General features: G+C 26.6%; 4 protein-coding genes across 11 annotated transcripts; 1 reads left to right on the top strand and 3 right to left on the bottom strand.

Moving 5' to 3' along the window:
• Positions 1-1,585: 1,585 nt before the first annotated feature.
• LOC122636748 (testis-expressed protein 10 homolog) lies at positions 1,586-4,685 on the top strand. 4 transcript variants are annotated; one of them, XR_006329025.1, is made up of 6 exons: positions 1,586-1,796; positions 2,365-2,574; positions 2,679-3,843; positions 3,920-4,157; positions 4,323-4,461; positions 4,553-4,685. XR_006329025.1 is itself a non-coding variant. In XM_043828324.1 (6 exons), exons 2-6 carry the CDS (start codon positions 2,374-2,376, stop codon positions 4,654-4,656), a joined length of 1,863 nt encoding a protein of 620 aa, XP_043684259.1. In that variant the 5' UTR covers positions 1,587-1,796; positions 2,365-2,373; the 3' UTR covers positions 4,657-4,685. The 4 variants fall into 4 exon arrangements, 3 of the variants coding, with proteins under 3 accessions (XP_043684278.1, XP_043684259.1, XP_043684267.1); XM_043828324.1 differs by having other exon boundaries at positions 1,587-1,796; positions 4,307-4,461; XM_043828332.1 differs by lacking the exon at positions 1,586-1,796 and adding an exon at positions 2,046-2,082 and having other exon boundaries at positions 4,307-4,461.
• A 1,831-nt stretch (positions 4,686-6,516) lies between these two features.
• On the bottom strand, positions 6,517-8,244 carry LOC122636977. Of its 3 annotated transcripts, none has more exons than XM_043828737.1 (5): positions 7,872-8,244; positions 7,566-7,801; positions 7,438-7,501; positions 6,789-6,964; positions 6,517-6,709 (listed from the first exon to the last, which is right to left on the bottom strand). In XM_043828737.1, exons 1-5 carry the CDS (start codon positions 7,962-7,964, stop codon positions 6,565-6,567), a joined length of 714 nt encoding a protein of 237 aa, XP_043684672.1. In that variant the 5' UTR covers positions 7,965-8,244; the 3' UTR covers positions 6,517-6,564. The 3 variants fall into 3 exon arrangements, 2 of the variants coding, with proteins under 2 accessions (XP_043684672.1, XP_043684681.1); XM_043828746.1 differs by having other exon boundaries at positions 6,806-6,964; XR_006329107.1 differs by lacking the exon at positions 6,789-6,964 and having other exon boundaries at positions 7,438-7,801.
• Positions 8,245-10,284: 2,040 nt separating this feature from the next.
• Positions 10,285-13,218, bottom strand: LOC122636828 (RNA polymerase II-associated factor 1 homolog). The gene is made up of 8 exons (XM_043828452.1): positions 13,060-13,218; positions 12,899-12,991; positions 12,499-12,823; positions 12,247-12,390; positions 12,066-12,169; positions 11,744-11,960; positions 11,434-11,674; positions 10,285-11,356 (listed from the first exon to the last, which is right to left on the bottom strand). Exons 1-8 carry the CDS (start codon positions 13,131-13,133, stop codon positions 10,908-10,910), a joined length of 1,647 nt encoding a protein of 548 aa, XP_043684387.1. The 5' UTR covers positions 13,134-13,218; the 3' UTR covers positions 10,285-10,907.
• A 2,199-nt stretch (positions 13,219-15,417) lies between these two features.
• Positions 15,418-24,343, bottom strand: LOC122636691 (polyamine-transporting ATPase 13A3-like). 3 transcript variants are annotated; one of them, XM_043828221.1, is made up of 18 exons: positions 23,800-24,343; positions 21,384-21,520; positions 20,588-20,655; positions 20,348-20,512; positions 20,156-20,226; positions 19,707-19,973; positions 19,416-19,620; positions 19,140-19,338; positions 18,958-19,069; positions 18,687-18,876; positions 18,396-18,596; positions 18,100-18,285; positions 17,631-18,005; positions 17,409-17,550; positions 17,171-17,322; positions 16,875-17,103; positions 16,725-16,806; positions 15,418-16,623 (listed from the first exon to the last, which is right to left on the bottom strand). In XM_043828221.1, exons 2-18 carry the CDS (start codon positions 21,397-21,399, stop codon positions 15,573-15,575), a joined length of 3,711 nt encoding a protein of 1,236 aa, XP_043684156.1. In that variant the 5' UTR covers positions 21,400-21,520; positions 23,800-24,343; the 3' UTR covers positions 15,418-15,572. The 3 variants fall into 3 exon arrangements, with proteins under 3 accessions (XP_043684156.1, XP_043684149.1, XP_043684164.1); XM_043828214.1 differs by having other exon boundaries at positions 20,348-20,515; positions 23,800-24,342; XM_043828229.1 differs by lacking the exons at positions 20,588-20,655; positions 21,384-21,520; positions 23,800-24,343 and having other exon boundaries at positions 20,156-20,268; positions 20,348-20,484.
• Between the last annotated feature and the right edge of the window lie 1,305 nt (positions 24,344-25,648).

Genomic DNA, 25,648 nt, shown 5'->3' with positions numbered 1-25,648 from the left:
TCTGTGTGAACAAAGTAACAGTCGTAGTAATAATCGAAAAATCGTATCGGAACAGAACTTAGAAAATTGAATAATCATAGAGATGGCATGTGTAGCCGATTAAATAGAAAGCGTTAACGAATCAATGAAGGGTGATCTGCTGCTGTGTCGTCATTGGTTCATTATGATTTTCTCCCTAGCTAGAGGTGGAGATGCTAATAAGATTCTCTTTAATACGGCAGCTGTGGACGCTTGGAGTGCTGAGTCTCGTGGTGGGGATGAGGCCCCATGGACTTGTCGCATATGTTTGCACATGTGCTGGCATCCATTATTTCTCTGCTCTTTACATGTTAGATTAGCTTAGGTCACGTCGCTCTTTGTGTAATGGCATTAGAAGTATTTTTATAAACATTTATGCTAAAACATATGTCTAATTATTATATTGCTTAAGGTAAGTTCCCATTTTAATTCTAATTTGATTTGATTTACAAAAAGGAGATGTCGCTTATTCATAGTTATATCTGGAAAAATTTGGAGTCATATTTTATAGTTTCTTTTTTTATAGTCTTGGGTCAGCGTAGAACGTAACAGTATTATTCATATCGGAACAAATCTCAATTCTATTTCAAATTCGTTCGATTATAAGTTGCTTAAACACGATATAGAAATTCGTTTTCTGCGACGCTTTTGACAAATTCCTTACACAATTTCGCTGCAATTATCTCTACTCCCTCTGGAATAGAGCAATCAAAACGAGAATAAAGGAATCAACCTATCCAGCAGTAATAGCATTCAATCTACCAATCAAAGAAGTGAATTTCAGCGTTGAATTTCTGCCAAGCAATCCTCATTGCCAATACATCACGTTATCAGAATATTATAAATTACAACATTCCCATTCGTCGAAACCAAAGGTAGGTGTTATTTTATTGGCTTACGTACTTTGTTTAAATACCATTAAGTGCCAGTCCCGTGCCATAGACTACACACAGTAGGTAAAAACCAAAAAACACATGATCTCACGCATAGGAACTCCTCAAGGGAATTTATATTCCCGGAGGCTTGTGCTTCGTGAAATACAATACTTTGTATTTACATTATTTTGTATTACAATACTTGTGAATTGCTTCGTAACAATATGTTACGTCCTATGCTAACCATAGATTCAAAATAGAACTATGTAACCAGAGACAAACGATATCTCCTTTATAAAAGTGAAATGGAAACGTACCATACCGATATAAGAATTAGATATGTTTTATCTTAAATATGAGCAAAGTAAAAAATCTCTTAAACGCGATTGAGGAATTTGTTCCCCGCGGCACAATCAACAAATTTTTTGTGCGACTTCACCACCAATTAATTCTACTCTTTTTTGAAATCTAACCAATCGAGCGAGGACAAGGGAATCGGCCTATCCGGCGGTAAATATATTCAATTCACCAATAGAAGAAGTGGATCCAGCGTCGAGTCTCGTCAGCCAATCTTCATTACCGGAACAGGGACAAATCGCAGCATTCTCATTTGTTAAAGGTAAAGGTAGGTGTCATTTGATTGATGCGTACGTCGTCAGGCATACCGTTGAGTGCGGGTTTCGTACCATAGAATTGTATATAGCTGGTAAGGGCCAAGAAAGGTACATTAATCTCACGTAACAGGAACTCGTTGAAAGGAGTTTATTTTCTCGAGGCCCATGCTTCGTGAGGTGTAACAAATACTTATGTTTTTCTAGTTGCATATACAAATCCTACATCATATATAGCACGCTTATAGTAAATAAATAGTATAAAATGAGATAGATTAATCTGTCGACAAATGTGAGTATAATTCTATACTTTTGAAATAATTCTAACCTCTATTTACTCGAAGATTTTAGTCAATTTCTTAATATTATTATTAAGTAACTCAATTCTAGGGGTTGAAATATATTAATTTTTATATTTTTGGTACTCTTCATTGTTTTTTGTATATATTTATATGTATTCTTATGAACAATGTTATTGTACTTCTATTATCTTTTACTATATGGTTCAGTCATTACTACTACAATAGTATGTTCTAATTCGATTGAAATGAATTTATATTCTAATTTATAAAATCAATGTAAGACTGAGATTATAATAATAAGAATTTTTAGGTAATAATTGAATCTTTATATAAATAATATTGAAATATTTTATATAAATTATTTGTTATTAATGTTATATATACATTCTTCATAAATTTTATAGTATCATTGGCAACATTTGATATATAACCTTACGTTTTTATTATTTACATATAAATATGTTATTATAGATAGATATTTCAATTATATATGATACTATATATGAAGTATATAAAATAAATAAATATATAACTATGTTTTTTGTTATTTTGATATAGACTATAAAAATGGCAAAAGGTTATAAACATTTAAAACATCTAAAATCTGAAAAGGCTAAAGTGAAATTAAAAGCAAAAAAAAATAAACTATTACCAAAAGGATTAAATGTAACGGATACATCTGTTAAAGTTAAAAAAATCATGATACATGATCAATTTAAACTATATAATGAAACTGAAATTGTTAGTAAGCGAAAGCTTAATATTAAGGTGTGTATATAATATTTTTGGTTCATTTATATAGTATTTATCCTAAAGTTTTTCTTTAGTATTATTTTGTTTTAATATTATCTTTGTGTTTTTTCGATCTATAGGATTTATTAGCTAGACTTCAACATCATAATTCTACAGTTCGTCAAGAAGCAGTTAAAGAACTCAAAGATATTTTATTACAACATCCTTTAGAAATTTTGAGTTCTCAGTTGAATCTATTGCTGCAAAGAATTTCTGCTTTATTTTTTGATAAAGAAAAGGATATAAGAAGAGATTCTTTAAAAGTATTAAATTGTATTTTAAATCTTATTTCTAATGAACAACTGACTCCTTTTTGTAATGTTTTAATTACATATTTAAGGTGTGCAATGACACATATAGATCCAAATATTAAAGAAGATTCTTTATTATTTTTGGATATATTGATACAACATTGTAATAGTATAATTGCAAAACACAGTCATAAAATATTACCAAACTTCTTGGAAATGATTTCTAGAATGAACATTGAAACAAAACCAGAAAGACAATTAACAATAACATTAGATTCTAAAAATACTACTGTAAAATGGAGAATTAAAGTTTTAGAATGCCTTGGGAACATATTAAGATCTATTATAAATTACAAAAAAATTGAAAAAGCACAACATTACACATCTGCTGTAAAAGTGATATGCATAAATAAAGAAACTAAATATATTCCATTCTATAGGCAAGTTGATATACAAGATTATAAAATAAATTTTGAGAGTATTGCTAATTTAAGAAATGATACCAATGAAAGAAGTTTAGATGTAGCTGAATTCATTGAATATATAAGTGTATTAATACCTTTAATGTTTGATAGCTGGATTGAAGTATGTCCAGCAGAAAGAACTGTAACTAGTAAAATTTCTGAAACTATTATTTCTAGTGAAACATCTATTTTGTTAAAACATATTGTAATAATTATACAATTAATAACTGAATATATTGATATATTAGATTATAATGATCATGTAAATACCAAAATGTGGTTTACAAATTCTTTTCAAAATGTTTACACTAAGAAATTTTTCTCTAAATTTCCATATGCTAAAACAAAAACTGTTGAGAAATTTAGAAAAAGACAAGAAGATTTTTCTAGTCTAGAAATGACTGAGAAATGTTTAGAACAAAATTTGGGCATTTGTCAAATTTATACTTGGTTTACATCTATGAATATAAATCATATCACTAATAAATTGGACAAGACATACTGTCAATATGTTATGGATTACATATATGGTATTTAAAATATATTTATCTGGATACTATTTTTATAATTTATCAATTACTGCTATTTAAGTTTGTTTCATTACAGAAATAATTGATGATTGGTCTGATATGAATAATTTTGTATTACCGCAATTAAATAAACTTCTCAGAACCTTGTTTTTCAAAGCAAGTCAAGTATGGTACGTCAATTGTATAACGATGGAACCTATATTAAAAGTAATGATAAGTGCAAGTTTTCATCAATCAAAGAAAGAATTCCACATACAATTACATGATATAATTAGTGATATTATATCAGACCATACATTAACTGGATTACAGAGGTAGGAGTAGTTTTTAAAATATATCTTATGTTTATTTCTATACATTTTATGTCTATATATATTTCATATTTTACATATTTATATGTAAATATTTCTATTAAGTCTATAGAAAAAAAAGACAAATTCTAAAAGTAATAGTTCTATTATAGTGAACATATATTTAAGGACTTTGTATCAACTTTACCAACTCTTCTTCTACATTCTTTTATACATGAAAATATAATACAAATGATTAATCGGGCTGTACTTCATCACAAGGAATGGATATGGAATATACTTGTAGAAAAACAGGATGCTATTATTGGTAAATTATTTGAAACATTTCTGTGAAAGATTTCTGCCAAAAGGAATATATGAATTTTGTATTAATAACTATTAAATTATTTATATTACAGACAATGCAAAAATAATTGAGATTATAGGATCGGAGGATGAGGAACGTTCTCGTTTAATGATATGTAATTTATTTTATTTTGTAAATGAACAAGTGTTCTATTAATAAAAAAATTAAATTTTATTAATTATAAATTATATTGATTTTCTAAATGATTAATATTTGTAAATATTATTACATAAATATAAATTTAATTCTTTTGTTTATTCTTTTATTTAGCATAATACTTATGTTTCTTTAGAAATTAACGATTTTTACAATGTGATTATTGTAATAATCTATATTTTAATTTCTTCACTTCTACGAGTTGATCAAATTAAATGACTCTGTTTATGAAGAATGATATAATACATTCAAACACTTAATTGATATGATAAAATTAACAGAAAACAACTTAAATTATTTCTAACTTAACTTAACTAAGTTATAAATAACTCAAGTTATTGTGCAATATATTTATTATATTCAAATACGATTGTGAGAACAAAATAATATCGATAATATTATAAAAACATCCTAATGTAAAATGAAAAATAATATTTGTGCATATGAAGTTGATACTTTCTTGGATTCTTGAGAATAATAAAGTTTCGATATTGATTTTTTTATTTCATACTCTATTATTAAAATTTTAGATGTTGGAGTAAATTTATTATATTTTATTTTATAGGAGGTAAAACAGGGATCCAAAGTACTTGTTTTAATATTGTGGAATTCAAGTTATGCTTCTCCATCAAGTTATATCTGCCACTAATTGTAATAAGAGGCTTGGGTATTAGAGAATAAAAGGATTATGCACACAGTAGTACATACATGTGCGCAATAACTTGTCTCTGCAATATTTTGTCCTTATGATTAAAGAAAAAGCATGTTGAACCATTATCAATTGACTTTTTGTAGAATAAACTAATGAATGAGTGGACTAATTTTGAAATCCAACATTTACATTATTTGTAAAATTGTTGACATATCTTTATTGAAAAGACCAGTAGCAATATTCAGTGATTTCTATCGCTTGGACATACAATTGATAGTTTAGAAGCTAGAGCCTATACAAGATAATCGAAACTTTTATTCGTATTTTGCGTAAATTCATCAAAGCTACATTGTAACAAAGTATCTTCACTTGTAATGTGTTACAATAATATTCTTAAATTCCAGATATATTCAATGGATAACAGCAGTGGTTACACAGTAGTGGATAACAACAGAAAAAACATGAGATTAAAACTTTGCAAATACGATAACTGATTAATGCAATTGATGAATTAATGAAATTAACGAATTATAATTAGTCAAATACTGGCTGAACATAGTTCGTATTTAAACCTTATTATATCTGCTGCCATTTGTCCATCATATATATATATATAATATGTATTGTATGTGTACGTGTGTATATAAGATGAGATTTATCAAATGCTTTGATGAGAATGAGACTTTTTATAAGTATTGATGTATACATATTGTTTGGAGATAGATGTGTGAAAAATAATTTAATTATGATCTTATAACTGTTATAATGACAATATACATATAATGTTGTAATAAAATTACATTGTAAAAAAATAAGTGTTTTTCAAAAGTATATTTTTTTCATTTCTTTTCTAGAATCGAAGTAAAAAATATTAAGAATGTTAATAATTAAAGCAATATTTAATATATTCAAATATATTGAATATTTAATATATTCAAATATTGTACAACTTTCTTTTTTATTAAAATTTTTACTTTTTTATTAAAAATTTTACTAATCTAATGTAAACAATATAATACTGGATTATTTAGTTATATTTGATATTATTTCTTAATAAATTATCGTTAGCAGATAATGTTAAAATAAATTGTGAATAATTGTTAGTGTTGTCACAAATTATTTAATAGGTTTTCCATTTACCAACAAAAATAAATTTAGATAAGTATATATATATATCCCACCTATAAAAATTGCGAAAATAACGCACATAATATACAGATGTAAGCAATATTTATTTCATACAAATGATACCTTTTCTAAGAAATATTTCTGAAAAATTCATTCTCCTTTATCTTTTTGCGATCTCGCAAGACTATTTCAGTTTGTTTCAATTTATTTCGTAATTCTTGTAATGTATCCTCTGCAGATCTAGTAGCACTTAGTGAAACAGTATTTTTGTTTCTATAATAAAGTGTAATATAAAAAGTAAAACATTATAATATAAAAAATATTTTTTCTAATATAAATATATATCACATACTTTATATTATTAATTACATTAGACAAGTTAATGAGATTGGAATTAATATTTATCCAATCTACATTGTACTGCATTGTAAATTTGTTTAATTCATCTTTCATATTTCTAACTTCTTTACATAATATTTTGTATTTTTGGTAATAATCCTTAATATCTTTTGTTAGATTCAGAGTAGACTATATTAAATAAATGATATAATTGAACAAAGTATGTTGGTAACATAAATGCATAATCTATCAGTAATGAGCAACCTTTCAATAGGCAAAGATTGAAACCTCATATTCCATACAAACCGCAACAAATGCAATATTAAATACTTAATATATTAATTAACAAATTTTAATTTATGGGATTGTTATTTTTGACACAGATTTACTTGACTCTGTCTCTTGTTATTGAACTTTCCAACATTGGCAGATATGCTTGAAACTGAGACTCTAATACAATTTTTTAATAGTTCATTATCAAGTTGATGCATTTTTTTGCTAAAATTTTTCACTTTAGCTTATGAAATGCAACATTTCTGCCAACAGCAATTGGATAGCATAAGGGTTTTGGGCCATGAGTTGTTCACTACTGTTTTATATAATATATAATACCATTTACAAAATATTTACATGCATAATGAACTGTTTAAAACAAAACTTACATATCTCAATTGTCCATGGGAAAAGTTTTTATCATATAATGCAATTGTACATTTAATATCATCCCTAAAAAGAAAATTGATACTTTTATATTTGATATATAATTATACAAGTTTTAGAAAATATATACCAATCTTTTTGTTCTTTTTGTGTTCTTAGCAGTTCTAAATTTCCTAATTTTTGTTTGTAAATATGATCAATTTTTACATATTGTAAGATAGTTTGTTTTAAAAATTTTATTTTTTTCTGTAAATCATTATAGGTTGCATTTTTTGACCAATTACTAACAGATAGTTTAGTATCTTGAGATCTCCAAGAATACAATTGCTCTCTAGATTTCTTATCAATAATATTTTCATCAAAAAACTGGAAAGATATTCTTATGTTATTCGAAAAATTTATCCAGATCTTTTTTTTTATGTAAATTAAATTTAACCTTTTTGATCAATGAATCAATTCGTATTTTTATTGAAAATTCATTTGACACACCAACATCGTTTATAGATATTTTCATATTTTTTTCACTCATTGTTATGTTAAAATTTTTTATTTTTATAAGATATTATTAAACTATTATTTCAAAAAAAAAGTGCAATTACAAAATCTTACGCGTATTTAACTATGACTGTATTCAATAGCAGTAAGCAAACTGATCGAACCGTTCAAAAATTTAGAATGATCAAAGAAAGTTATTAGAATAATACATTAATATATAGATAAGTTCTTTATTATTTATATAAATGCTACTGCCGATTTTAATTATTGCAATTTACATATATCATATATACATAATGAAAGAAATATTGTCTATAAACCTTGGTACATGAAAAATAGAAGAATTAAATAAACTAATAAATTTTAAATATAGATTGTTTAAATATATTTATATACTTTTTATCCGTTACGAAAAATGTATTAGTTTAATAATTTTTTTATAACGTTTTTATCTCTGTAAATTAGTATTATTATATGTCTTTATATTCTAATAATTTTTGGTATACTCAAATAGCATACAATATTTTATAAATATTCTTATGAATTACAAATGTTCTTAAGATTGTAAAAGAATGTTCGTTGAACGTTCATAAAAATGATTTGTATTATCTAAACGTTTGCATATATGTTGTAGGTTAATATATATGTGTGTGTGTGTGTGTGTATATATATACTATAATATAGTAGAAGAAATAATAAATGCAAATGAAACAACAACAAGGCAGCTATATAAAGCTCTTTTAAAGATAATCAGTTGAAAGAAAGAATATTCCATTTGATGGATAGATTTGGCATATACTTTGATAAGCAAGATGCCAACAAAATATCATTTTATTATTAATGTAATACAAATAAATATGATATATCTAATCAGTTTGTTTCTAGTACAAAAACTCTTCCGATACTACAAGAAAGCTAAAGATACAGAATGGTTTATGAAAAGTTATTCAGATTTATCATTATTTTTTATATTAGCAAATTTGAATTTAAGGTGATTTTCATAATTTATGTAATGATGATACCTTTTTAAGTAAGTATCTTTAAAAGTGATATACAGGAAATACCAATATATATAATAATTATAAATTATAAGTCTTATTAAAAAGATATTACTTTATTGTATTTAATATATATATTTTTATAAATTATATTTTCAATTTTTTTATATTGGTATATAATTTATGTATTTTTGTTAGAAAACAGTATTTATGTACGAATAATATTGTTGTTTATTTTTTTACAGTACTTTAAAAATATTGTGTAGAAGATTTAAAAAGTATCATGAATTCTATAAATTTGTTTATACTTAAAATAAAATAAGAATATTGTATTATGATATTTATATAAACTGCATACTTATATAAGGTATTAGAGTGAATTCCTGTAATATTTTATAAAAGCGACATATTTTATTCTCATTTCATATTCTATAATCTTGCATTACCTTTTTTCTTTTTTTAAAGGAACATTAATAAATATAAAAAAATATACATTGAAAACTATCAATATTTTGAAATATAGATTACATTCTAAAATTGATAAAAAATTCAAAAAATTTGATTCTATATACATTTTGGAATTTCCAAATCCACTATTTACGTGTCTTGAATTCAAATAATTCTACTAGGTATTTTGCTTCCAAAGCCCATAATCTCAAATTCATGTTATAAACAATAGATTTTCTGTTGTAATTAATAGATCATTATTTTAAAAGAGAATAAGTTATACCAAAATCTATTACTTATGAAGAGTTGACTTTTATGTGTATGATACATATCTTGAAACCAGTTATTATATTATTATATTATAAAAGAAATTTGCTGAAATAGATTTCAAATTTGATAATAATTGGTTTATTTAATTGAAAAAAAAATTTTAACAAGTCATTAATATTTCTGAAAGGACAGTATCTAGACATATTTTAACACGTATACTAAAAAAATTTGTTGAAGCGATAATAGTAAGGAAAGAGTAATTAAAAAATTATAGACTTTTCAACAATTCTTTTTTACGCAGTTTGTAATGAAATGATGCAACTTTTGTTTAAACTCTTCTTTATATATTTTTTACTGTTAATATTTTATAAAAAATAAAATCTTTAATTTTTTTCACAGTGTGATTTTACTCCTTTAAATCGAATTATGTAATGAAACAAAATTAAAGTTGTATTATGAAGACATACTATACTTGTATCCAATTTCCGAATTTTTTGAATTTTTGGATTGCATACCTTGCCTTATTAGTTAAAGGAAAAGTATGATCCCAAAAGACTGTTTCCTACATTTCTTGCTGGCTAAATATTTCTTTAATCAATTGTAACTTTAAAAATAATTATAAGATATATAAGACATATGTTCATATGACATTTTTCATTTATATTAGTATGTAGACTGATTCCTTAAAGTATTGACATGCATTTATAAATTACCCTGTACAGTATATTGTTCGCATTACACGTATGTTGTCACAGAGTATTCGACAATTTCTGGGTTGAGAATTTTCCCTTGCAAATACTATGATTATCATTTCTTCTTCTTCTTTGTTTGTTACTATCAATAGTGATGCGAATCATGTGGTTATGTATTGAGGTTTTAAGAAAAAGAATAATAGGCAAAACCTATTATAAAGTTATGTGATATCTCACATATATAGAAACAATACAGAAACAATAAATTGATTTTTATGACATTCAAATTTTCGAACTTTTTAGATATCATGTCCTTCCAAAAAGGCATAATTATACATTATTAACACTTTTCACATGATTTATAGTAAATTGAACAAAATCCACAATTTGAAATGCATTTGGAAATATGTTGAAAGTTAAACAAAATTTTATAAAACTTATTACACTTACTTTTTAATGTACTATTATAAATAATGAATTCTGAAAACCATTGAATGAGACTTCACAAGCGTGAATAAAAATACTGATACAGGCATAAGAATCACTGTTTATATATTTCGTAACATTTACTTATTCACTTTCAGAACCACTTGCAGCACTACCACTACCAGAAACACTACCACTTCCACTTGCAGACCTTGATTTTGAATGAGATCGTGACCTCGATCTGGATTTTGAACTTGATCGCGATCTTGATCGTGATTTAACAGGAGAACCAGATCGAGATCTCGATACTGATTGTGATTTGGATCGAGATCTTGATCGAGAAGAATTTCTCGATTGAGGTGATTCAGATCTTGATTTTGATCTACTACGTGATTTAGATGGGGAGCGTGACTCTGATCGCGATCTAGAACGAGAACGAGATGAAGACTTTGATGCTGAGCGAGAACGTGAATGTGACTTGGATCTTGAACCAGATTTAGAGGGAGATGGAGATTGAGTATGAGATCTTTTGCTGGAAACACGAGAAGATGCTCTGGATGATGCGCGCGAACCGCTCTCATTTTCGGAGTCAGCTGAAAGAAAAAAATAATAATGAGGATCTGATTAAAATTACAGATATATTAATATTATAATTAAAAATATATATAACCTTTCTCTTCTGCTTTTTCAGTTTCCTGCTGCATTTCTTCCTCCTCTTCCTCTTCCTCTTCTTCATCTTCATCTTCTTCTCCTGGAGGTTCTAATTGTTTTTCTCTGTATCTTTGCATTTTGAATTCATTAGCATTTAATGGTCGATGACGCACAATTAATCGTGTATTATTTGGTTGTTGACCAGCTTTCTGTCTGCGTTTACTAAGTCGTACACGAGTTTCCAATTCATTATAATATACCTGAAATCATGAATAAAGTAATTAAATAAGTACTTCAATAATTCAAGAGAAATATTTCATCTTTGATACCCCATCTTGTCGTATAACAAGAAAATAATTTTCCTCATATCCCTTAGATGCTTTGCTTTTAACATTCCAATTATATTCTCTAGCCATCTTATATTCATATTCTTCTTCATCTGCATAGTCAATACTAGCAGCAAAATCTCTCCTTCGTTTTTCTAATGTTTCTTCTAAAGGTAAGAAATATGCTACAAATTGTTCACCACTCTCATCCATGACGCCCCTATTCCCATGAAATTATATATTACGAAGATTTATTACTAATTTATAAAATATGAATAGTAGTAATAAATTAAATTAACATAAATTAGAGGAGATATAACTTTACCGAATCATTGCTTGGGACATCTCTTCTATCTGAGCAGGGACAGAACGTCCTGTTGGTGCAGGGTCGGAATCAAATATTACTTGAGCACAAGGGTATTTCCATAACTATGATAATAAAAATATATGATTATATTGAAATTCAACAAAATTTTATCAAAACTCATTTTTATATTTATAGATACCTTAAAATCAGGATATACAGGTAAAATCTCAACAGGTACAACATTTGGTTTGCTATAATGTTTATCAATTGGTTTCTTATTGTCTTCAAATGTTTTTTCAATTGCTTTTATTTGACTTTCTCTGTCCATATATAATGTCTCCTCCTGTCATATAGAAGATCATACAGAAAATCAATTTTAAAGATCACAAATATATAAAGTTAATTACTTAAAAATATATAAGTTAATTACTTATTACATTTGTATGCAAACCTTAAAATTTTTCTTAATACTATAACCAACTTTAGCTTCAACTTTATCAACTGTCTGTGGTTGAAATCTAGTTTGTTCTGTAGAAATATATTCAGTACGTCTAAGCCAAGAAACACTTCTGGCATGATGTCTAGATCTTTTTGAATCTTGTGGCGTAAGAACATCTTCTTCAAGAAGCTTTTCATCAGCAGGTTCTAACTGTGCATTAACATCTCCAGCATAGGTATCTTTATTTATAAGATCTATTTCAACACCTAAATCATGTTCTGTCAAAACTTCATATTTGTAATTACGTTCCAATGATGTGGGGTTATATCGAATAAATCTATTAAGTAATACGATTATATTTACTACAGATGATCATTTTATAAATGGATAAAATTTAATAATCAATACATACCGAGTTGATTCAAACGGATATGTGATAAACTTAGGATCAAATGGAATATCAGGAAGTGTATTACAATATTTAACTCTACATATTAATTCGGATCTATAACAAAAAATAATGTAAATATGTAGTTTGAAAAATATATACATATTTGAGGTGAATTTCCCTACCTTTTCTCTGCTGGTCTTGTTGTTCGTTTATCTCTTTCAGATGTACTCCCATTAGTTTGAATTGTCGGTGCCATGTTATCGAAATAGATGATACTCGAGAAAATTCGCGTAAACGTTTATTAAATTGGACTAAAAAACAGGAAAATATAGAACAACTATCTGCTCTTTATTTGGTCGTTCGACATCGGCACTGTTCGATGATTGGCTAGCGCGGCACCTTATCAAAATCGACCTGTGATTGGCTTGTACTTTTAAATCGAATTTTTGTTTAAGACTCGTATTCATAATCGAATCTTATTTTGTGGATCGCCTTAACTCTTTCTAGATTTATAGTCAAAGAATAAGCAGACTTCAGCAAAATCTCGAGACATGACTTGTTGAAGATTATCTTCCAAAACGTTTCAACCTCTTTTATGAACGTTTCTTATTCGACAGAAGCATAGACTTAATGTTATCTCATTAGTGTTGTATTTATAGTCATTTAAAACGATCTTAATTGACATATATATTTTCATCAAAAACGAACAAAGTATACATGACAAGAGGTTAGTGTTAAAACAAGACATATGACAAAAATTTATTATTTATTGTTTCATTTATAATGAATTTGAGAAACTAGAAATATCGAAATTCGAAATATTAACTTTTCAAATGAGGAAGAAAAAAAGAAGAAATATAAATGCATATTAATAAACAATATATTCGAGACTAAAAAGGATTTTAGTCGTCTATAAGACGAATAAGAATTTAAAAGATTTCATTTTTCAAAATCCTCAGTTATGTTTTGAATATTAGCATTAATAGAAGACAGATTTAGATAAACCATATCTATATTTCTAATAAAAAAATGTATAAATATAATACAACGTATTAATATGGAAATATTTTTTCAAATATTTTCACAAATATAAAATTTATCAATTTTAAGGCGATCTATATTTTCTATACAGTACATAGGACTGTACATTAATGTTGTATATACATTGTTTATAAATTTCAGTATTATCGACATCATGTGATATATAATTTTGTTTTTATTATTTATATAGCATCTGTGATTACAGATAAATATTTCAATTATATAGAACACCATATATAAAATATATAAAATAAATAAATATAGTTATATATGCGACTATATAAAACTATGCTTTATATTACAAAATATAGTTTAGTATAGACTGTAAAAATGGCGAAAAGTCATAAATACATAAAACATTTAAAATCGGAAAAGGCTGAAGTGAAATTAAAAACAAAAAAGTAATGAATTACCAAAAAAATTAAATGTAATAGATATTATTTAGATTTAAAAAACCGTAATTTATAAATAGTTTAAATAAAATGATGAAGTTAAAAGTATTATTAAGTTTAACGTTAAGACATGTATATTATAATACTTTTTGTTGATTTATGTAATATTTATACCAAACACAAATGTTTGGAATATATATTACATAATTATTATTATATGTATATTATTCGTTTTAATATTATCCTTGTTTTCCTTTGATTTATAGTAAAATTATAGATATTATTATAAATCTATTAGTAAAACTTTATTATTATGATTCTATAATTTGTCAATAAGCAATCAAAGAATTCAAAGATATTGTATTACAATATTCTTTAGAAATTTTGAGATCTCAATTAAATAAATTGTTATAAGGAACTTTTGCTTTATCTTGCCAAGAAACAGAATAGAAGAAGAGATTTTTTAAAAGTATTACATTTTATTTTAAGTCCTATTTTTAAAGAATGACTGATTCTTTTCTATGATTTTTTAATTTCATATTTAAAATTTACAATGACACATTCAAATATTAAAGAAGATTCTTTATTATGTTTGGATGTATTGATATAAATTTATGATAGTATACTTAACAAAAAAAGTTCTAAAATATTACTGAATCCCTTAGATATGATTTTTAGAATGTACATTAAAAAAAAAAGAATTAAAGAGACGATTAACAATATAACATTCTAAAGATATTAGTATAACATTGAATTAATTAATGGAAGATTTTAGAACGATTTGGAAATCTATTATAAGCTAGTTCTTTTGTATATAAAAATATGATACAAATGATCAGTCAGTATTTCGCTGTCAAAAGGAATATAAAAACATTGTATTGATAGCTACTGAAATATTTATCATAGATAGTGGAGAAACAATTAATTGGAATTAGAGGATAAAAAACAAATGTAATTATATTTTGTATTAATAAAATTTTCTAATTATAAAATTTTCTATTAATAAAAAATTCAATTTTAATAGGTATAAATTACAGTGATCTTTCAAATGATCCTCAGACATAATACATGTAAATATTATAAGATAATATTATTTTAATTTTTTTATTATTTACTTATTTAATAAAATTTTCGTCATTTTAAAAATTAACAATACTTACAATAAATACTGTGCTAAAGTATATATACATATGATTAAATATATTCTGTTACATCCTTACAAATCGATCAACATTTAACATAAATTGTTTTTTGTTGAATATTTAAAATCTAGTGATAATGCTCACATTTTCGATCAATGAATCTTCTACAAATCCTTGATTGTCAATACCATTTTTTTTTATGTCATTTAAACGTTTTAATACTTTTTGTTCATTATATTTTTGATTATTTACAGTATTTGCACATTCTGAAGTTTCTAGGTATATTGTTTTAATAATATTTTCAACACTTGGTGTAATTGGTAAAACTGGTAGTTCATTATCCAACTTTGGCCAATTTGGATTATTATGTAATTCATACTCTATTTTTAAATAATGTTTCTTAGATTTTTCAGGACGATAAAATTTTGGAATTAGTTTCTTTTCTATCCCATACTCTATTATTAAAGTTTCAACAATTAAGCACATAAAAAAGTTTGCTAAAGCAAGTACTAAGATTATAATCCTCCAATTATAGTCTGGAGGTACAAGTAATTGTAACAAATTTATTACCCAATTTGCAGGATAAATTGTAATATATATACAAATTGAAATCAAAAGAACAATAGAAAATGTAAACACACCATTTGTATAAATAGGTTGCCTATATGGTTTACCACGTGAGAATATTATTGCCATCGTAATGTATTGAAACATAGATATACAGAAAACTGAGTAGTTTTCATAACATGTATACCCAATATTACTGGTATGAACAAAAGGTGTAAACCAAGAGAAATACCGTACTGTGTGATATGCTATTGCTTGAAATGTTGTCATTATTAACATATGCATTGTTAAAGACAATAGTGGTGTGAAACTCAAGAGACTTGTCATTGGTGGATTTTTAGCAAGTTTTTTGTCATATGCTTGTGTTTTTCCAAAAAAGGAAGCAAAATTTACAATCAAAAAAATATCAATAAATAAAAATTCCAAATCTGTCAAATTAGAGTCTATTGAATATAAAATTATAACAGACAAAAATTCTGTTAGGGAATATGCAACCATAAATTTGAAAATTCCAAATGATGTGACTAAAGCAGCTCGTCCTTGTCGTATGACTTTAGGAATACATGTTATGTCAGGTATTCTTGAAGTAAAAGGACTAGCCACACTAAAAGAGATAAAAATGTTGAGATAAGAAAATATAAATTATAAAATAAATATTTTGTGTATTTTGATACATGATTTCTTTCTATTTGAATCTATTTTTACCTTGACTCTGCTTCTGAAAGAGATACACCTGCATGAGCTGCTCTTAATGCTCCACAATCATTTGCGCCATCTCCACACATAACTATGAAGCAAATTTAAGAAGTCGAAGTAAATAATTGTAATAAATTCCTAAACGTAGTTAATACATACCCACATAATAACCAAGTTGCATAAGTTCTAGAATCAATTGTTGTTTTTGATCACTTGTCATTCTTGCAAATATTGCTCCCCTTACGCAAATTTTTGGCACAATATCAGGATAACATTCTTTTAGCAATTGCCATGTTTGTCCAGTTAAAGCAAATCTATAATTTTTTATATCTATTCCTTGTTCCATATCATCTAATATTGGTATCATATGTCTTTTGTCTCGAAGATTCTAAAAAAGTAAGATTCGAAGAGAAAGGTTTTGATATTGAGATAAGTTTTTAAGATAACAAACTTACCAATTTTTGAGTTATATTTTGTGCATTGAAAAATATTTCTGGTTCGGATTTTTTAAATTGATTTGGAACTATGACTACATCTATAATTGTTTCATTAGGTAAAAGTATACCACACTCTTTTGCAACACTTACTGCAGTTTGTATATTATCGCCTATATCACCGACAAAAGACATAGATTTATTTATATATGAATAACATTTTAATTGTAAGTATAAAAATAAAAAACAAATTACTAACCTGTGATCATTATTACATGCATGTTAGCTTCTCTAAGTTCTTTTATAACTGAAATTGTTGGTTCTTTTAATCTATTTTCTAAGATAACTAAACCTAGGAATTCCAAGTTTTGTTCGACCTCGTCTCGTGTCATTTTTGATATCTACATAAAAAATTATTTTATTTTATTTTATAAACTAGAAAAACTTTATTAATGCTGTATAATTAATAAATATATGTTACCTTTGCACCATTTTCAATTATTGTAGATTGCCCCATAGCTATTACACGATAGCCTTGCTCTGTATAAGTTTTCAGGGTTGTTATTATGTTTTTCGGTAGTGTTTCTGGTTTACTTAAACTAAATATCATTTCAGGAGATCCTTTAGTATATGCTTTAAAATGGTCAGATCCTAGAATGCGTACTATCACAGACATTCGTTGTAACGAACTTGAAAATTGATATTGTTGCACAATACCAATTTCTGAAATTTTATTCATATTTTCTGTAAAATTATTATTTTTTGGCGGTTTCACTACTGTTGGTGTCACGAGATCATATTTATCTGATTGTGTTGTATCAGATTCTTCCAATATCCATTCAGTACTTTCAAACATCTATAATCAATTTTATAATAGTACAAATAAGGGTTCTTTTTAAATTTATCTTTACAAAAAATCTAGGGATAAATCTTGAGAATTATAGGATTACCTTAACATCCAATGGATCCCCACAAAGTTTGCCATTAATGATATTTAGACTGTGACATACTAACATACCCTCAAAAAGAGAATGATGTTGTAGTTTTGATATATTCTTCTCTGATTCTTCTAAGTTACCATTTGTACATGGCACAACACCCCACATATCTAAGCCATCCTCTGTCAGCGTTCCAGTCTGTACAAGTAGATGAAAGTAAAGAAGAAATTTGATATTTCATAGTCTCCAAATCTGTAGATTAATGATTTTTTAACAATATGTTAATTATTATTTTATAAAATTCTTACCTTATCAAAACACACACAATTAATGCTCCCACAGACGTTAATGACCCTATTATTGATACAATATATTTGTGTACGTTTTAATCTTGCTTGTGCATATAATTTTCCTACTGTCATTGCAGCTGGTAAAGCTGGAGGAACAACTATTGTAATTATATCTAGAGCTTTAATTGCAATATCACCTGCTGTAATTCCTCTTGAGGCCTAAGAATGTAATTTTTTTTAAAGATTCTAAATAGCCTGATAGTAGAAATAGTTAATAATAGATTCATAACTATAAGGTTTTTTTTTTACCTTGGTAACAACTGTATATATGAAGCCACAAGTGGCAACACATGCTAGTATGCCAATAAATTTATACGAATCTTGATCGAATTTGAAGTCTGCTGGTGGTGGATATAATATAGCTGCAACTAATGCACCTCTATTAGTTTGTAGACCTGTTCTAATGACTCTTGCAAGAACTGGATTATTCCCATAGCATCTATGATATGAAAGATAAAAATTTGATGAATCATAGTAATATTTTGAAATATACAATTACATTTTCTTTCATTGTATATACCTAGTTTGAATTATAGTAGTTCCACTGTACAATGTATGATGAGAAGATTGTTTTGAATCATATGGCACTTGATTTGATGGTAATGGTGTTTTTGAAACTGGTACAGACTCACCTAATCAGAAAAGAAATATTTCTTTAATTGATATTAATTGTCAAATAAATTTCTAATAAGATATATTTACCAGTTAGCATAGATTCATTTATTATACACTGTCCAGTTAATAATACTGCATCACAAACAACTGTTCCATGGTGATTTGGTAATTCTATAATATCACCTGGTACTAGTTCATTACTTGAAATGCTCTCAAATATACCTGAACTTCGATATACTCTAACATTTTCGAAAGAGGCCACAGTTCCTTTCAGATTCAGTTGATTCTAATGTATACACAAATTTTACACATATTAAGTTAACAGAAAGTATAATTAGATAATTGTAGTTGTAATCTACTTACTTTACGTGTTTGCAAAATGGAACTTGTAATTCCAAAAAGAGACATGCATATTATAGCAATGGTGTAGTAAAGGTATTCTTCGGCAAACCATACTGCTAAAGTAAATACTTGAAAGATGTAAAAAGGATTTAAAACTTCCAATAACAATAATACACCTATACTTTGCACTGGCACAACAATCTCATTGTTTCCATAGACAATTCGCCTGTAAAATTTAAATAAAGAAAAATAAATTTTCTGTATAACTGGAATTCAACATTAAGCAATTAATAAGGTTATATATTAAAATACCTTAGGAATTGTTCTTCCTTAGAGAGTCCCTTGTTCTGACCAAGATGAAGGTCTGAACACAATGTATATTTGTCAAGACCAACAAGTTTGGAAAATGTATTTTGTGTAACATCCCAAATATAACATTGTTTTTTACACCAAAATGCTTTATACTCTGTTACTTCAGATTTTGTACCATTTTCTAAAGTAAGCTTAAGTTTCTTATTTTTGACACTTTTAAGTAAGTTTATACTATTACTTCCCAAAATTGAACTGAATGATTTGTCACTGAAAAATATATTGTCTAACATATTATTTGTATAAAATATTAATTGTCAGTTGATAACAATCGAAATATTTCAGAGATTATCTTATTATTAGAATCGGAATCGTTATGTACGCTTTTATAATTGTTCTTACGAATTATAATTATATTATAATTATATGTATATAATTGAAATTCAACTGACCTCACATTTTCAGTAGATATTGTCTTAACGTTTTTCACGAAATAGGATTTATACCTTCCTTGATAGTCATCCTGCATGTATAATTATTGTTATTTTACGTAAATTTTTATCTTCTATTAAGAGAAAAATAATAATGGAAGGTCTGGTCTATTAACGAAGATTTTAACTGTTTCAAGAAGTAATAACACTTACGATCACAAGCAATTTTGTGGCTTCCTCTAAAGGGCATTTCCTATGTGTTGCATACAAATACAATCGCGGATACCAATGGAAAAGAAGTCTTACGAAACCGACAGTTAATATATAAGAAATATAAATTATAATCGTTTTCAATGCACTCCTTTCAAATCCATATACCTGCTGAAATATATATTAACATATTTTAATAGAGGATATCATTGAAGAATAAAAAACAACAAAAAGTGATCTTACTATATCTTCATCTTGGCCAGTTTGGATTTTTTGACAGTCTATTTTCGACTGTTCATCATTCTTTGTGTCTAGGATAGAAAATTAACATATGAATATAGATACAATTAAATTATAAGTAGAATATAATGAAGTATACATATATTTTGAGATAACAACAAAGAAATAAGTGACAATATATGAGGTATAAATTCTTATTGCGATTCGTATTTGTAAATAGCGCGATCTTTCGTTGACATCTTGCCATTATCTTATTTGATCTGATACGGTAAAACGATTAACATAGTAGAATATATCTTAAAAGAAAAGAAAGAAAGAAACAAACAAAGAAAAAAAAAAAAGAAAACGAATTGTTTCGTCATGCTAAAACAGTACGGAATTTCAGTAATGGATTTTGTTATTTGTCATTCTAATCCATAATATTACAGATTTTAGAAATAAGCTTACGCGATAAGAATTCAATAATACTTCTGTAATGTCATAGAAGTGCGTCTCATAAAAATTGCAATTCGTTTGTTTCCTTTACGAAGATATATAATAGATAGATATTATTATTCTATTATATTACAGTCTGCTTTTTTTAATCAGTTTTAATATTTCTTTCAATATCATTTTTATATTTTAGTTTTGTTTACCAATGGAATATACAATAATTAAGTATGTGTATTTCGAAATAAAAGTAAACTTGTAAAATTTAAATACAGTATATCGAAAAATTTACAAAAGATAAAAGAATGTATAGGAAAATGTTTTATTTTCTTTCTCGAATATTTTCTGTTTAAATAGTTGATTCGCTTACCATTCGAATCGCTCATAATCGCCTCGAGATTGCTTCGAGATCGTTTATTTAAATAAGGTCAGCGATTGTGTATTAGAAATTTTCGCTTTTTCAAGACGTAGTTGTCAGCTTAGAAAATTTCTCTTCCTTTAATTGCACTGAAAATGATTACATATTTACAATGAATTGTTATGTTATTGTCATATTTAAATATTTTTCCTATGCATTATTTGATAAAACAATTTTCATGATTTGCTCGAATTGTAAAAGAATTTTGGCAAAAAATGAATCGTTTAATTATTGAAGAAATTCAAAGCTAATCCGCGCAAGTCAAGACTCGCGATAACCTTTTCCTTGAAAAATCATTTTAAAGCGGAAGTGACGTGGAAGATAAATCATGGTCGTATGCGATTACGTTGACCGTGCACTTGAATTACACACAGTTGGTACAGCCGTTGTACAGTCAAACAACGAAATAATTCATTACTCAAATCATTCGCTTCGTCGGGATTAAATTCATAGCTTTTGTACAAAGTTCGTAAAAATGCAATTGATACGTATATCAAGAAGGTAAAGAACCCGAAAAGAAAATAATTTGACGCTATAAATGATGAATACACGCTGATAAGGTGACATTAGAGAGTGATTAAGTATAACACTTATAAAATGTATAATATATTTTTTTAAATATTTTAATTTGTCGTAATTAATTAACATTTAAAATCCTGTTACATTGTTATATATTTAATTATAAATTTCTTTACAGTCCTTTATTTTATTTTCAGTGCTATTACAATTAATCGTCAAGAATGTAAACAAGTTGGTTTTGAGGCAAACAATAAGTAGATAATTATAATATTACTGTTCGCGGAAAATATTATATAACATAGTTTGATAAATTCAGGTAGGCCAAAACTGTTCAAAATAAAACGTTTAAAAGTCTGCTAGAAATATTTCGATGAAGGACGATTCAAAAAATATTTTTAGTTGATTTAATGCAAATTTAAAATATCTTATTTATGGTATCGCAAAATCGTTTTCATCTCCGTCGGATAAAAATTTAATTTTAAGCGTTCAATATTGAATGAGATAAAATTGAATGCGGTTTAAAAACGTTTTATTACTATATGAGTTATATTCGAGACGATACAAAAATCTTAGTTTTGGTCACCAAACAGGTAGTATTTTTTTAAATCTCTGACGCACTCATAAAATGTATTCTTCACGTCCGTACTTTTTTGTTCTTTTTTTTTCTTTATATGTAATTATAAAAAAAAATGAATATTTTCGATTCAGCATGTTCACGATGTGTCATGTGTGTTGTCATTATTCTTGACTTCGCAGCGGCTATAAGCAGAGATAATAATAAGAATTCACGAGAGCGAAACGTGTTGTGTCTTCCATATACTATATCGGTATTACTTCGTTTTCTTTGCGCCAGTCTAGTCGCACAGACATATTAATGTTTTATTTAATATGACATGTCGACCGACTAGTTTGTAAGTTATTTCACTTATGCAACAGTTCTTCGATTTCCGATGTTTTAACATCAAAGCAATTGTAGACTTTGAATGTGATCATCGAAAGAAATTTGAAAGTGAAGGAGCGATAAGAATTGTAAGGTAAGTAGCTACTAGGTTCTTTGAAATTGTTACAAGAAAATCGATCGGTGTATTGTAAAAATTGTCAAAGACGACATTGCTTAATACGAGATGATTGTAAGTATTTCTTCGCAATATATAAACGATGATTAATGATTAGCGCCAGTTATTTGACGAAATAATGCGAACGAATAGATGAGGTGGAAATTCTTGCGATAGCGGCATTGTAATTCAGTGTTTTACAATTGAATGAAAAGAGATAATTAGGATTGCATAATAACTCGTTCTATTCGTATTAGGCGACATGGTACATCCTACTGCGTTATGCCACTTTCGATTTGACTATGTATAGGGAAAAAAATAAATCGTGATTTTTTAAAAGGATATTGTGATACGAGAGTGGTTTAGAATTAATTGTATCTTCAAGATTACTTATTGCGTATGATAACATAAATTCATTAATGCGATTAGCCAAAAAACGAGAAAATTTGTTAATTATGATTTTTCAATCTATTTAATTCTCTAAGCGATTATTTCATCATTCTTCTTCATGTATAAAAATTTTATGTATAAGAAGAAATATTTATGATAACTCAAATGGAGAGGAAAAATGTGATCGCTATTGTATTACTTTTTCCTTAGGAGACTGCAAATATGTGTAAAAAATTGTTTATGTTATAATCTGCTCGAATAAGTTCGAATAAGGAAAGAATAGAAATATTCTATAGAGACTGGAGATATTAAAAAATATTTTTTCACAATCGTACGTGAAGATTATCTTCGAAGGATATGAAGTAAAAGAAAAATTGGATGAAACTAAACGAAGTTTTACTCACCCAATTTGACTGTATCTTTTCTTGAGGCACAAATAATTCCAGCTTCTTTTTTTTAAAACGCCCTCCGCGCTTTTCGCGCGGATCTGGACATAACCGAAATGTCTTGAGATTAATTTTCGGTGTTTAATTTTCAACGGACTTTTAACGAATATTATAACAGTGACAATCCAATCCTTCTTTCCTTTGAGATTACGCAATAGTTAAGAAAGGAGAGAAAAATTAAAAAGATAGTTGAGAAAGAGGAAGAAACGAACTAAAAGCATTAATGCTAAATAAAATTTAAATAGAAATCGAAAGGAGCGTCCGAGTTGCGCAAAGTTGATACCAATCGAACTCAATGAAATTCGTGTTTGTCGAGTATGATTTTATATGAGACTCTTTTTATGTTTCTTCTTCAAAGCACGAAGTCATAACTTGAAATGAACGCTAACACACCTGTTTCACGTCAAACTCAAACGAGTACTGCGGCTATAAGCGTGATATTTCAAACTCTTCGGCTCTTACGTTGTCATCTCGAATTTCCCCCACCTCTTTCATTCATTCCCTCTCTTCTTTCTTTTGTATACAATCATTTACACAATATAATGTTATTGCTTTTTGCTTTGTAAATATACCTTTTTAGTCATTTGGTAAATGCTTTGATATTTTTAAATAAACACAACGAAAGAAACGTAGTTAGTTTGAAATTATTATTTATTAATAAGAAAAGCGAAAGAGAAACAGGGATAAATAAAAGAGTGTTATTTATAGGATCTTACGTATGGACATAATATAATCCATCATGGATTATAATATATTATTATTATTATTATTATTTTATTATTATTATTATTATTATTATTATTATTATTATTATTATATATGTATATGTGTATCGTTAGTTTTTTAAATTATAATGAATTTAATATTCAGTTAACACGAAATTATCTATTTATCTTTTTAATTCATGTTCGTTACAAAAAAATATTTGAGTGATGCTTGAAAAAGTAAAATAATCAAGCACCTATTGCGCAGAAATCTGGCACGCTTGCTATTTCGCAATAATCCGGTTAGAGTGGGAATTCGAAACGTAACATAAGACATTTTACTTAAACTACTCGAAAGATTTCACACTTACATGTAAATGAACTGATGATAGGTGAACATCATTTCCATTTTAGATTTCTATCAGTTTATTTTCAATTCACTTTTTCGAATCTTCTAGCGTCTAACATATGATAGCGGTACGATGTTAATCTGTTTAAAGCGATATGGTTGATATTAACTGTAGTTAAAAGAAAAACTGGTAATAAAACATAATAAACTACATATTTTTAGATACGTTAGGATTAAAATACCATCTTATTTTTTAGTATGATTTAGTTATCTATATCCCACTTAAATGATAATAGAACGTATCATTTTCCATGTTTTGATAAACTAAATTTACTGATTGGATAATAAATTGAGTTTAAATAAAATCGCTTAATCGATATTAATTTTTGATATAGATAAACGTCTCGATGTTTAATTATTTATTGTAAACATAATGATCTTTAACTTCCAGTTACTATATTCGATCACTTGCTGTTATATATATATAAAATATTCGCCGAAATATTCTCAGAAACATTAAATTAGTTTTTATCGTACTTCATTCATATCATTATTTCATTTCTTTTTTCTGAGAAACGCTATATTCACATGTTAATCTAATTAGATACTTAATTTAATTATTTATTTTTTTAATTTAAAAGCAAAAAATAAAACAAGAAAGTGACGGCGTCAAAATAGATGTTATAGAAAATTAGACATGTGAATTTCTTTAATATCATCACATTGCACGACGCTACATCCTTTTTTGAAACAG

This window comes from Vespula pensylvanica, chromosome 1 (assembly GCF_014466175.1).
Source record: "Vespula pensylvanica isolate Volc-1 chromosome 1, ASM1446617v1, whole genome shotgun sequence".
Lineage (NCBI taxonomy): Eukaryota > Metazoa > Arthropoda > Insecta > Hymenoptera > Vespidae > Vespula > Vespula pensylvanica.
This window is presented reverse-complemented; position numbering and strand designations above follow the sequence as displayed.

What these genes read in the sequence shown, in the direction of transcription:
- LOC122636748 (XM_043828324.1), top strand. Translation starts at nt 2,374, where the DNA reads ATGGCAAAAGGTTATAAACATTTAAAACATCTAAAATCTGAAAAGGCT. An exon ending in AGCGAAAGCTTAATATTAAG is followed by an intron (nt 2,575 to 2,678) that starts GTGTGTATATAA and finishes TTCGATCTATAG; the next exon opens with GATTTATTAGCTAGACTTCA. An exon ending in AAAACAGGATGCTATTATTG is followed by an intron (nt 4,462 to 4,552) that starts GTAAATTATTTG and finishes TTTATATTACAG; the next exon opens with ACAATGCAAAAATAATTGAG.
- LOC122636977 (XM_043828737.1), bottom strand. Translation starts at nt 7,964, where the DNA reads ATGAGTGAAAAAAATATGAAAATATCTATAAACGATGTTGGTGTGTCA. An exon ending in TTGATTCATTGATCAAAAAG is followed by an intron (nt 7,802 to 7,871) that starts GTTAAATTTAAT and finishes ATATCTTTCCAG; the next exon opens with TTTTTTGATGAAAATATTAT. An exon ending in CCCATGGACAATTGAGATAT is followed by an intron (nt 6,965 to 7,437) that starts GTAAGTTTTGTT and finishes TATTTAATATAG; the next exon opens with TCTACTCTGAATCTAACAAA.
- LOC122636828 (XM_043828452.1), bottom strand. Translation starts at nt 13,133, where the DNA reads ATGGCACCGACAATTCAAACTAATGGGAGTACATCTGAAAGAGATAAA. An exon ending in GTATTAAGAAAAATTTTAAG is followed by an intron (nt 12,391 to 12,498) that starts GTTTGCATACAA and finishes TCTATATGACAG; the next exon opens with GAGGAGACATTATATATGGA. An exon ending in TTGTTATACGACAAGATGGG is followed by an intron (nt 11,675 to 11,743) that starts GTATCAAAGATG and finishes TCATGATTTCAG; the next exon opens with GTATATTATAATGAATTGGA.
- LOC122636691 (XM_043828214.1), bottom strand. An exon ending in CCATTTTGCAAACACGTAAA is followed by an intron (nt 19,339 to 19,415) that starts GTAAGTAGATTA and finishes TGTATACATTAG; the next exon opens with AATCAACTGAATCTGAAAGG. An exon ending in TAATTGAAAATGGTGCAAAG is followed by an intron (nt 17,551 to 17,630) that starts GTAACATATATT and finishes TTTTTTATGTAG; the next exon opens with ATATCAAAAATGACACGAGA.